At 32.3% G+C, this 12,900-nt stretch overlaps 2 protein-coding genes across 2 annotated transcripts; one reads left to right on the plus strand and one right to left on the minus strand.

Moving 5' to 3' along the window:
- The first annotated feature begins 1,505 nt into the window (after positions 1 to 1,505).
- On the plus strand, positions 1,506 to 2,856 carry LOC145582329 (uncharacterized). The gene is made up of 2 exons (XM_081639335.1): positions 1,506 to 1,595; positions 2,078 to 2,856. The coding sequence occupies exon 2, from the start codon at positions 2,123 to 2,125 to the stop codon at positions 2,534 to 2,536; it is 414 nt and encodes a 137-aa protein (XP_081495461.1). The 5' UTR covers positions 1,506 to 1,595; positions 2,078 to 2,122; the 3' UTR covers positions 2,537 to 2,856.
- A 1,693-nt stretch (positions 2,857 to 4,549) lies between these two features.
- Positions 4,550 to 5,119, minus strand: LOC145581269 (pathogenesis-related protein 1C-like). Its single transcript, XM_081638304.1, has one exon. The coding sequence runs from the start codon at positions 5,117 to 5,119 to the stop codon at positions 4,550 to 4,552; it is 570 nt and encodes a 189-aa protein (XP_081494430.1).
- Positions 5,120 to 12,900: the final 7,781 nt, after the last annotated feature.

Below are 12,900 nucleotides of genomic sequence, written 5' to 3' on the forward strand. Positions count from 1 at the left end.
GCGCAACACAAATCAGGAATGTACTTCTATACACCTGAGCAAGAGCAAGCTGCAATTGAATCAAGGGATCGTCAGCAAAAGATTCTGTATAGGAAAATCGTAACTGAGATTTTGCCCGCGAAAAATTTCTACATGTCTAAGGAGTACCATCTCTATTAGATGTTATCGCTGAGTTCCGTCAAACCTTGGGTGCTCAAACCCTATTTGGCTTGGAGCCTTTTTCTTGGTTAATATTATGTGTATATGTAAGTGTACTGTCATCTTTTAAGTATTCTTGAGCCTTGACTTTGAACTTTCAATATGTATGCTAGCAAGTTCTTATAAACTTAATTATGAGATCATGTGATAAAAGAAGCTTAAATGGGATGTTGTAATTTGTTTTGCAAAGTTCAAATGGGCTGGGTTAGGCCAAGCCTAGTGACCCATTGACCAACCCGTTCTAGAAGCCTTAGCCCGGCGCAGATCCAACCTATTGAATGGATTCAATAAGAATATGATGATGTGAGTCATAGGCAATGTTACTCATAAATACAAACTCGAATCAAATTTACGTCGACATATAAACGAGTTTGGGTACCAAAAAAAAAAAAAAAACAAAAAATATGGCCAAATGAGATTGCATAAGTGGAAGCTTTGAGTCATAGAAATTTAAAAATAGTAGATGATGCAAGAATCAAGATAACTTCCAAACCCAAGTGTACTACACTATGCAATCTTGTTTGCCCTTTCCTTTCTTGTTTCCTGAACAACCCACAACTTTTCAATACAAAAATTAAACTTAACACTGACTTCCCCTTTTTTTTTTTTTTTTTTTTTCTCACTTTCCATCATTTTTTCTTCCTCTTCTCACACTCCCCTCTTTGTTTCAGCCCCTGGTATAATTCAATAGAAAAACCCCTCAAAAAAATCCACTCCTTTCTTTTTCAATCTTTTCAAATCACAATATCTTAATCATGATTTGATCTGGGTCTTTAAATTTTTCTTTACCCAGATCATAATTTTCAACCAACTCTACCAATCTTCTTAGTTTTTGCCAAAATTAAACTCATTTTTTTCTTTTTCTTGTTGGGTTTTTTTTAATTAATTACATTTTGATTATCCCCTTTCATTTTAATGATGGTTGTCATCTGTTGAGGTCAGCTTCTTGTAATTATATTAAATTTACTGGGATCAATGCAAGAAATTTAATAAATTTGATATATAATGTGTGTTCTTTCTTCTTTATTTTTGCATGCTTCATTGTTTTAGTTGGATTTCTGTCTTATCGAATTTTGTTGTCTTTGTAACTTTGATTTTTAATTGGGTTATATGATTTTATCTTCTTCCCTTAACTATAGTTATAATTGAAGGATGTAGATTTTTCAATGCTTTTGTATATAAATATTGAATGAAGTTGATGACCTTTTTTTTTTTTTTTTTTTTTTTTTTTTTTCTTCTCTTTGGTTTATTGATTTTGAGTTTATATTTATAGTTTTAACTTTGAGCATGAATTATGATTGAGATATATTTTGATTCCGATCTCATCAAAAAGGATTGTTTTGTTTGATAACAGTTTCTGATTGGTCAAGAAAGATCAGGGTTCAACAAAATTTTATGTGAGTTTAGTGTAATGCTGTTGATTTTTCTCCAGATTATAGCTTGTTTTAGTAATGTATTAAAATAGTTTAGTTTTCAGCATTTTGTATTGAAATGAATGAATGTTTTGACTTGCCTGAATTTGGGGAGTTTAAATCTGTCAATTTTCGAGGACTTATGAATGTTATGATAGAGATTATGTTCCGCCTATTGTAGAATTCTGAGTCTGAAGTATGTATGTTAATAAGTTATAAAAGGAAATTACGCCCTATATTAGAATTTCAAGTCTGAAGTAACATCACTGAACTTGTGAGTGTTAATGTGTTACTTGTATGATCGAATTTATGTTCCGCCTTATTGTAGAAGTTCAAGTTTGAAGTCTGTTGGTCATGGAACTTTGACAGGAGAACATGGTTCATTATTGCATTCTTCCTTTAGAAGTTGTAGTAGGTGTAAAGTAGTAGTTGATATTTTCTATAAACTTGCTAGTTTTTGTTTGCAGGCTTGTTAATCCATCGTCTTGAGCTTTAATCCGAAGTTCTCCATCATGGTTAGAGGTAGAGGAAAAGGCAAGAAGCAGACTGCTGTTACATCTAACAATGACGTAGAGAACGCGAAAGAGGAGAACATTCCGGCATCTAAGAGAAGGGGGAGGCCACAGAAGCCACTGAAGGATGAGGTCGATGATGTAGAGAGTGCAAAGATAGCAAACGGTGAAGAAAATGCTAACAGTTCAATGACAAGTAGAAGCTCAAAAGGTCAATTTACTGCTGTGAGTGGAACAAAAAGGAAGAACTCATCACAAGTGCCGGAGAATTTAGATTCCGTCAAGGAGGAAAATGGTGCAGAAGCAAAGTCTATTACTGAGGGTTTTGTGAAATCAGTAGGGTTTAGACAAATTGGAAGCAGGAGAAAAAGCAAGCCTCATCGTGCTGCTGAAGTTGGTGTAAAATGCAAATGAAAATGAAATGGAAGCGTCTGCTATGACTTTCAGCACCCTCATTTTGTGTTGGCATATGGTTTATGCTGAGGGTCGACCTGTATTGGCTCATTTTTCGTGTTCAGCATTTTCTTAGTTTCAGTTTCTTGTGAATTGTTCAAGCTCTTCCCACCCGCCCCCACCCCACCCCACACATTGAGATTGTGGTTTTATTCTGGTGAACATAATTTGCTGATTTCGAATTTGGAAGAATTTTAAGCAATGTATAGTTTCATTAGTTATTTGGATGACATCTATTACTGTTTTATTCCATTTCCTCTTGTCTAATTTTTGAACAGCCATTCAACTATTTTTCTCTCGTCAGAGCATCTGAGGATAATGTTAATTGTGTCTGTGTAGATATTGCGAATTGAACTCTGAAGCATAAGCAGCAGCTGCTTCAATAAGAGGTAATTAGCTGTCTGAACAAGCTGTGAACAATTGAGCATTTTTGATGCAGGATGTTGTTTGATAAAAAAAAAGTTTGGTTGGAATTCATCCGACAACAACCGTTGCACAAGCATTTAAGCACAAGATTTTGCCCGAGTAGTAAAAATATGTGCTGGATGAACCGATGATGTAAGTTGCTACCCACCACCCACGCCCCTCGTCATTCTATACTGTCTGACCACTTAGCTGTTCTTTACTCTATTATCGTATTATGTCATCTGTCATTTTACTGTTTACCAGGTTTACTTTAAATTACAACGCAAGAACTACTAATATCTTTTGGTTGTGTGCATAAAACTTGTATGGGAATGGTGGGAGTAAAACAATCCTTGTGGTTAGCTCTTCGATCTTTAATGATATTTTACTGTCGACCCTACCTTTTTTTACAGGGGCTTCCTCTAGCTAAATGCTTTCCTCGCTGAATTAGTGCTATGTACTCTGTTTGGCCCTAAGTTTTCGATGACCTGCCTTTGGTGGCAACACAAGCATGACTCATGAATTATTAATCTCCTAAGATTTTCCTCTCTGGATGAATGGTGTTAAGCTGTTAACAATCAACAGAGGTTTGCAATTATTCCATAAAGTCTGCAAGAGGCTTCATTATATGTTTCAACAGTGACACAAGCTTATAGTTCTTGTAAGGCTTGCATATCAAAATAATATTCCATTTCTTATGCTTCAGTTTTCAGGTTAAGTCATCCCGAATTCTAAATCAAGATTCAAGAAGCTAGGTGTGCTACAATGATCGTAATTTGTATTCTTGCTGCATAAAGTGTTTCGCTTGCACAATTATCCTAAGCACCCCCATTTAGCCTCATTGTTCTACTGTATGATACTATGATCTGTAATTGTCAGCAACCCACGCAAGGCAAGTTTCTTTAAATCATTTAAGGTTATGCTATTACATTAATTGCCAAAAAAAAAAGGTTATGTTATTACTTTACTCATTTCATTTTCTTTTGTGAGAACAAAATTTCCTCCTTATTGGCCCATCTATTGTTGTGGCCATTTCATGACTTTATTGTGAAACTACTCGAGTTATGATATTAAAGATTTCCACAGCTCTACTCCATTGTACCTGCAGCAAATATAGTTTCTGTTTTTTGTTTAATTACAAATATTTTGATCATTAAGGAGCCTAAAGAGCTGTAGAGCAGCTAAAGTAATCGAGTTTTCCGAATCTTGTCTAACTATTCATTTGAAATCCTACAAATACCCATTACATACATATAGATGGATTTATCATTTATTTAATGAAAATAAAAGGAATAAAGACACACACACAAGCACAACATCAACTGAAATCACCACAAGAACATAAGTTAAAGAGTTAGCATATATATATAAGTATTAATTAGGAGTTTAGGACTAGCTCTAAACCCTTCTTTAGCCTACATATTCTTGGAACACCATAAACAACCAATAAGACCGGCGTTCTAAAAACAAAAAATTCTTTGTCTCTAAAATTACTTTTTATTAACGAGACAATCACCGTCCAAATAGAAAAAACTTTTTTTTTTGCAATATGAGTATTTCAAAAAATGATTAGTAGGGACGGGTGCCAATGTAGTTGCCAGGAGGATCATAGTTACAAGTAATGAAAACACCACCATTATAACAAGTAACCCTAGCACAACCAAGGCGAGTCGATTTCCTCCAAACAATCTGAGTATAATGCCCACAATCCATACCATTAGCACAAGAGTTAGTGTACAAATCATAGTACCTACGCTCCTCCACCCATGTTTTCGTTGCGAAAGCTGCTGAATAACCACCACTACCCCAAAAGAGGTTCTCACCATAGGGACCATCAGAGTGAATCAAATGACAATCCTTGATACGTTGGTTAGCCCATGATTGAGCAAAGGAAGCTAGCCTGTCATCCCAAGTGAACGGGGGAAGTCCTACGGCTGCCCTAGCTTCGTTGTGGACTTGCATGAAGGCGGCCTTATCGGAGCCAGTGGCACCACCACCGTAGTAGTAGTAAGGGTGGTAGTTGTAAGATGACGATGACGGTGTGTACGTCCTAGACTCGGATGCGTAAGAAAGGGTTGTTGCAAAGGCTGTGATTAGGAGGAGAGAAAATGTTATGGTTTTGGCCTTAGAAGAGGCCATTTTTTTGTTTTTTCTTTTTGACTTGATTGGGGTGTTATTTTTAATGTATTGGTTATATTTTTGGTTGATATATATTTTTTGGTGTAGGGAATTTATATGATATGGTGAGAAGAAAATATAGAAAAGGTCATAGATTTGAGGAACAAGTTTGTGAGATGCATGTTCGATAATGGAGGGCACGATGTTTGAAAGAATTAAGAGATTTGATGTAATATAATAATGTTTGAATATGGGATGATATAAAAGTAAGTTGTACTTGCTAAAGTCAATAGTTTATTTGATTTATATTAAGTCATGGGATTAAGTAGTTTTCTCTTTTTTCTTTTTCATGATTTTTTTTTTTTTTTTTGGAAAAAAATATTTATTTCAATTCCTTGAGCATGAAGTTTAAGGTGATGTAATGATAACATGAGTGTATGATAGTCAAATATTATTCTTGCATAATATCAACCAATTGACCTAGATCGGCTTGATGTATTCCATGATACAATACACACGTACTTAGTATGTCAACTTATTTAGTAGAGGCGTAGTTCTTGATTTATTTATTACTCCCTTTGTTTTTCGTTTTTAAATACTTGCTTTATTTCTTCATGTGCGGAGTTTTAGGAGAAATTGAAGAAAGTAATAAAATATGGAGGTAGTGGGATAGGTGAAAGTAGGTGAAAGTAGGTGAAAGAATAAAAAATTATAAAAAAACAAAAGTATTAGAGAGAATTGGAAGAGAGAGGATATGAAATTAATAAAGGGAAATTGTTCCGTGTACCTCTGAGGTTTTGAAAAATGCACCGTTGTAGACACCCATTTGTGTCTCCCCAAAAACCAAACCCAGTGATAAATACCTTTCACGTCATTTGATTATCGAACAAAGTGAAAGTGTGAAAAGTCTAGTGATGAGGATGTTTTTATTAAAATATCTCTTCTTTCTGTTTTTGAAAATATTTCTTTTCTCACCCTATTTTATGAAAACGTGCATTCCAATTTAGTTTGGTCCATGATAAGGGTTCAATAATAGTGTAGTTGGATGAGGCTTGAAAAGACCTTTCCAACGATATATTATAAGCCCAGTTCCGATGAATAATGAGGAAGTTATGGCCAAAATACTAAACTGGGCTCAAACCGGATTTTACCTACGGCCCAATGATCATGTGGAGGGTCCAAAGGTTTAATCCTATTTCTAAACTAATTAGGATTAATTAGATGTTTCCATAAGTTTCTAAAAGATCTTAATTATCCTTTTTTGAAAAGATAAAATCAAAGAGTTTTAAATTGAATAAAAACTTTCCTTTTTTAAAACTTTCCTTTTTTAAGTCCTAATTCTATTCGAATTTAAAGATGTTCAAAGACAGTCAGATATTATTTTCGTGCCTCATAATTTTTATCCAAATCTTATATGGTTAGATAGATATTGAAATTATCTTTCCAATGATATATTATAATATTAATTCCAAACTATAGCGAAAAAGATATGAAAGGAATACGAAATTCTATCCAAAACTGACACCGTTCCACTATTTCGACCATATTTTTTTATCTACAAAAGATTTTAATCTGATTCCAATTGGGTTGGAAAGTAGACTTCAAGAGCTTTCCAACGACATATTATATGACTTATTTGGACTTCAATCAAAGTTATGATGAAAACAAAATTCGCAAAAACTACTGACCGACGAGTTTTATTTCGATTCGAATTCGGATTCTTTTCTTATTCTTCGACTCTCTTTTTTCCTATAAATAGAGGTCATATCTCCCCTTTTTTCAATCATCTACAACAATCATCTTTCTCTCTCTAAAGCTAGAAGCTTTCCTTCTCTCTATTCTTTTTCTAAACCTTCCCTCTTACACAATTCCTCATACATTAGCACTAGACACACCTATTCAAGTTCGAAGTTGCCTTCGCCCTAGACGTGAAAGGTTATAATTTCTAAGGGGTTGGTAGCCAATCAACGTGATAGGGAGAGAGGAAAGAAAACTCCCAAATCTCTATTTTAATTATTTAATTTAATTGTTTTATTTTATATTTTCCTTGAAGTTACTAACGCGTGTATTTTGTTATTAGAAAGAGATACGAGGCATCAAAGTATGTAATCTTATTGCTCTATTCTTGTGGAAAGCATGTTTAAATTTGTTTAATTCCTAGTATCATGTTAGAATGTCTTTATTGCTTTCTAGTATCATGTTTAGGGTGCTTCTTATGCTTTCTAATATCATATCAATATCATGTTAGGGCTAAAGCTTTGATTTTTATTGTTTAGTGACATGATAGGGTTTGTTATTAATCTTGTTAGTATCATGCCTAGGATCTTGCTATTAATATTATGCTTTAACATGATTATGATAATTATGATTATTATGATTGTTATTAAGATTATGATTATAATTATGATGATTGTTATTATGTTGCTTGGTGATTATTATTGTTATTGCTTATCACGCCGTTTATGCATGCCTAAAGGGAATTTGTACTTGTAATCACACTTAATAAGATAAATAATAATCTTGTTTAGACTAATATGATTATAATTCAAGTGATCACCAATAATAGTTTTATTTGTGCATTAAGTTCAACCAACATAGATAAACAGGTTTAGGGTTAATCTGTTGATTGCATGTTAGTCAGAAAGCGCACATGAATACGAGAAAAATAAAGTAGAGGTCTATTATTAGGGCAGGTTCAATCTCTTTTAGGTTAGATTTGTACCTTCATCCCCGAACCCTATTTGGTTCAAGACCTTTTGGAGTTGACGATCTCCTGGATCGTTAAGGGGTGTAATCTTCACCTTGTGAACGGTTTACAAGTTCCTAAAACTTGTTGGCGACTCTTTTGCTCTAGCTTCCTTCCCTTTGGACGCCACTACACTTAAGTGTATGATCACAGTAGGGTTCAAGTTTGGGGTAATGCTTGAAATATTCCCTACAACCGTATACCCTTAAAAACTTATGCACTATGTACCTTTGAGGTTTGTAAAAAATGCATCACATACCCTGATCGTCTTACAAATGCACATATCAAACTAAAATTATGCCCACACACTGACTCATTTTTAGTACTTTATATTTATGGTGTATAACCACCTAAAAACATAAATTACATCAAAATTTGAACTCCATCGATCATTCTAAATCTTAAACTTTAAGGTGTTAGAATTTGATTTATCAATTAAGTTTGCTTGATAATTAAATGTTTTAGCATTATACTAGCATTACGTTGTAACAATTTAATAGAATTTAATGCTTATAGCCTATATGGGGTCTCAATTTAACAAAATTATCATTTGTTATATAAGTCTAGGGGTATTTGGTGCAAATTCTTACAAACCTCAGGGGTACACGATGCATTTGAAAGTTTTCAGGGGTACACAGTGCATTTTTTAAAACCTTAAGGGTATACGAAACAATTTCCCATTAATAAAATATGATTCCAGGTGGGTCCATTAGGTGAGAAAAATTAATTAAATATTGTAAAACTTTCCAAATAAGGAAATGGAGCAAGTATTTAAAAATGGTCGAAAATGAAAAGAGGAGCAAGTATTAAAAACGGAGGGAGTATAATTTTTTTGGATGCAAAACTTTTCGTTTTAATTAGTTCGTGTGTCACTGTTAGGATTAATATAATTTGCAGGGTGTATATTAGATGCCTAGCTAGGTTTTAGTAAAGGTGTCAAAAAAAACTGATCCAACCGACTTAATTGATTCAATTTGACTTGTATGAACACAATAATTTAGCATGATCCGAAAGTGCGAGAGAGTGAATGTAAAAAGGTGCATAGGTTTAATGTAAGAAGGGTAATGTAGTACTGTAAGGTGGATTTTTCAAATATGGAATAAAGTGAAAGTGTTATAAAATCTGAAAATAGATGAAAATTAATTGTCATATTATGCGTTAAATTTATCTTATTAAATCATAGTTGGTGTTACCGTGTGTAGTGTTTATGAAGTCAAACTATTGCTACTAAAGTTAAGAAGGGAAATGTACAAAATGAAAAGAGTATGTGTGCACACCAAAGAACTATTTAAATATATAACTAGTGAGTAGCCCGGGCGATGCCCCGAGGTGCTACTTTTGTAATTGTACAATTTTAGGTTTTTTTTTAGGTTTTTGTGTTTTTAATTTGGCATTGTTATAAGGTATGAAATTGCATTGTTGTTAATTTTGTATTCCTTTTTTTTTGTTGTCAAACCAAACTTCCCGTTTTTTTTTTTTTAATTTTTTTTTATTTAGCCATGTATTTTCGAAGCACTGCAATACTATTGTTGTTTTACAAAGGGACTTTAATCTTAAAATCGTTCTACATCAAAAGAAATAGCAATGTAAATTTGTAAAACATTAGTTCTTTATTTTCTGTCTTGTTCATATTTTTCAGTCCTGTTGTTCCGTTGATTGGTCATCAGTTGTTGCCGTGTTGTTGATTTGGTCGTTGTCTTTGTCCCTGACTCCCTGCATTTGAAATATTGTTAATGTCATTATTTTTTTCCATTTTAACCTGGTGTATGGAGATAATTTATTTTGGTTGGGTTTGTTACCTTTGTTATGTGTCTCCTGTCTTTGTTGCCTTCTGTACTTGGTCATTAGTTTCCAAGCTTTTGACGTCCAATTGCCTTTTTGTGGTCGGTTTGTTTGTCTGCCATTTGTTTGATGTTTGTTTGTTAGTTTTTTTGTTATATGTTTTTTTTTTTGAAATTGAAAGTAGTAAAGTTGGGTTTTTTGTTTATTGTACTCACCGCTTCTTGGTTTTTCTGTTTGTATGCATTTTCTAATTGGTAGTTTATCTCAAGAGTCTTTTGGCAGAGGAGCTCTGTTATTTCGCTTCTTGTACTAAGCTTGACCTTGAATGCAAATTGCTTTCCAACACAGAGCTGCAATCTGTCCAGCACCTTTTGCTTTCCGTTAACCTGTAAACATTGTGTTTTGTTATAGTGTGTTATTGCATAAAAATATAAGAGTATTCGGAGGGTTGATTAAATTGTTTGCTTATGCTCAAAGATTTTAAATTATAGCCTTAGAGGTCTTACTCTGTTTGCCTTTGTACATTTATAATTGAGATTGTGAAACCCACTATTCAGAGCATGTAATGCCAAAAAAATTCATTTTTTGCTACCTCTATTCTCAAAGACTCAATTTCTTATTATAGTTAAGAAAATTGCTTGCCAAATTGCATGTGAAATTGTAATTGCTATTCTGCTTCAGAAAAGTTGACAAAAAGCAAAAAATAGATATAGACATCATTGTTACCTTGAATAGTTGCTATTTAGCTATTTGCTCAAATCTGTCTTCCAATTAGTGCGAAACTGCATCACAACATACCCAAAAAAAGAATTTAAATTGCATTCAAACAAAGATCTCAATAACAATTGCATTTTTGTTTCATCAAAAAAAAAATAAAATTGCATTTTAATTTTACGGAAAATTAATCTGAATAATAATTAACCTTCTCAAGGAAAAATAGCAAAAATAAAGGGTTAATGAGTTACCTAGTTGTTTGACGGCATATATATATAGATATAAAAAATACATAAATGCTGCATATTGGAGCTTAGATTCAAAACGCCAATCTCAATAAACATATAACTTTTCTAATTCCCTGAAGAGTTAATTACCAATACTACCTCTATAATGATAATTCAGATCTTAAATGCTATACCTTTGAATATCCAATTACATGCAATTTCAGTTACCATCCAAATAAATTTAATTGCATTGGATGAAAAAATAAGCCAAATTAATGATGATTATTTAAAGTTTAAAAATAAATGGAATATCAATAGATTTTTCATTGGTAATTATTGAATAAACATACCAACAATTGTCGACATTAATGTCGGTACAGCGGACGTCGGCGGCAAAAGTGAAGTACTGAAGTCCACCAAAGCCTTCGACAAAGAACCAATCTTCTTGATCATGGTTACTCCAACCATGTATTTAATTGGTACCGCCATGGATGTTATAAATTTGTAAAGTAATCCGTATAGGATAGCTCTGACTCTTCTTCAATTTTGCAACAATGAAAACAAAGAATAAAGGTAGTCTTCTATTTTGCAAATTTAAGCTCAAACACTTTAATGTTGCATTAATGAAAAGAAAGAGTAAAGGTAGTCTGCTATTCCTCTTTTTTTTTTTTTTTAAATAAATAAATAAATATATATATATAATACGAAGTGGGGAATAAATATGTGTATTTTTTTAAAAAAAAATTAAACCATGTCATTTAAAGTTGTATATATGTCTTTTTCACAATTATATCATGTTTGATAGTTAGCTTAGATGGCTATATACTCAATTTTGTTGCAAGTGGTATGGGGTTCAAATCCTCTTATCATCATATTTCTTTATTTTTTTATTTAGTGATGGTGTGACATGTGGAGATGTTGGGTAGATGACATGGCGCTGTCACATGTTTGTGAAATGACGTGGCGTCACGAATTGTTGGTGAAGTGACGTGGCGTAATTTGGAAGAGGCTACGTGGCACGTATACGTTTTTATAAACGCCTTTTAATAGATTAGTATAGATGATACATGGAGTTTACCGAATCATGGATAACCGAATAATCAAAATGGGTAAAATTTAAATGACCGAATTATGCAAAGTGGGTAAAATTTCAATGACCAAATTATGCAAAGTGGGTAAAATTACATATTTTGGGCCTAAATAATATGGAAAATTTCAAAAAATGGATAACACTTTGGATTGTTTATGGCCATTTTTTTCCTTCCAAGAATCACCCTTTTCACTTTGTCTTCTTTGACCCTTTGATTTGTCTTCTTCACTTGATTCCTCCTCTTTCTTGACAATCTCTTTTATTCCCATAAATTTAATTTATATGGAGTAATTTAGGTATCTTCTCTTATGGTCCAAAACTTAGATCATATATATAACTTCAAATTCCAATTTAAAACTAGGTTTTTTTTTGTGCACCTCATATCAACAAGGTTTATTTGCACCTCCATTTCAAAGGACATGTTTAATAAATGTTTAAAAGTGTGTTATTTTAAGTTATTATTCTTTTGTTTAAATGGTATATAGGAGTATTTGCTTGGGTGTAAGATGCTTTCCTTGAAAATATTTTTCTCATTTCTCACATTTTTCTTTAGGTTTTAATTTTTTTTTTGGGTGTTTGGTTTAAATTGTAAATATTTAAAAATTAGTCTTTCAATGGTGGACAATAATTCCATTCTTCACCTCATTACCTCCATTTTTTTTTTATTTATTTTTTTTATTATTTTTATTTATTTTTGTCTCCTTCATCCTCATCCTTCCACTTCCATTTTCTTTCTCCATAACTTTTCTTATATGAAGTAATGGAGAAAACAAAGGAAAACTATTTTACAATTTTGTTTTTTCTTTTCCCCTTAAAAAAACCATTTTCATTGAGACCGTATTATCTCAAATCAAACGAAATCTAACTTAAAACTTTTTAATAATATAATTTATCTTAACTTAAAATTCAAAGATGAGAAAAAACAAAGCTTAAATTCAAAACTTCCATCTTCCATGATTGAGTTTCATCACCATAAAAATCGCCATAAAAACACGGATTAAAAAAAAAAATGCTACATCATTTTATTTAAAAAAAAAAAAAAATCATAGGAAAGAGGGGACCATATTAACATAACGTCCATAAGTATTATAAGTAATAATTAATTGAAGTGATTAGTTTATCTTAATAAAATATAATAGATTAAACCATATTTAAATATTAAAGCACATATTCAAAGTACAAAAATCTTCTGATTTTCTTTTCATTTTCAATTCTTCACAAATTTTCATCTTTTTTACCAACT

Source organism: Chenopodium album, chromosome 15 (genome assembly GCF_948465745.1).
Source record: "Chenopodium album chromosome 15, dcCheAlbu1.1, whole genome shotgun sequence".
NCBI classification, from domain to species: Eukaryota; Viridiplantae; Streptophyta; class Magnoliopsida; order Caryophyllales; family Amaranthaceae; genus Chenopodium; species Chenopodium album.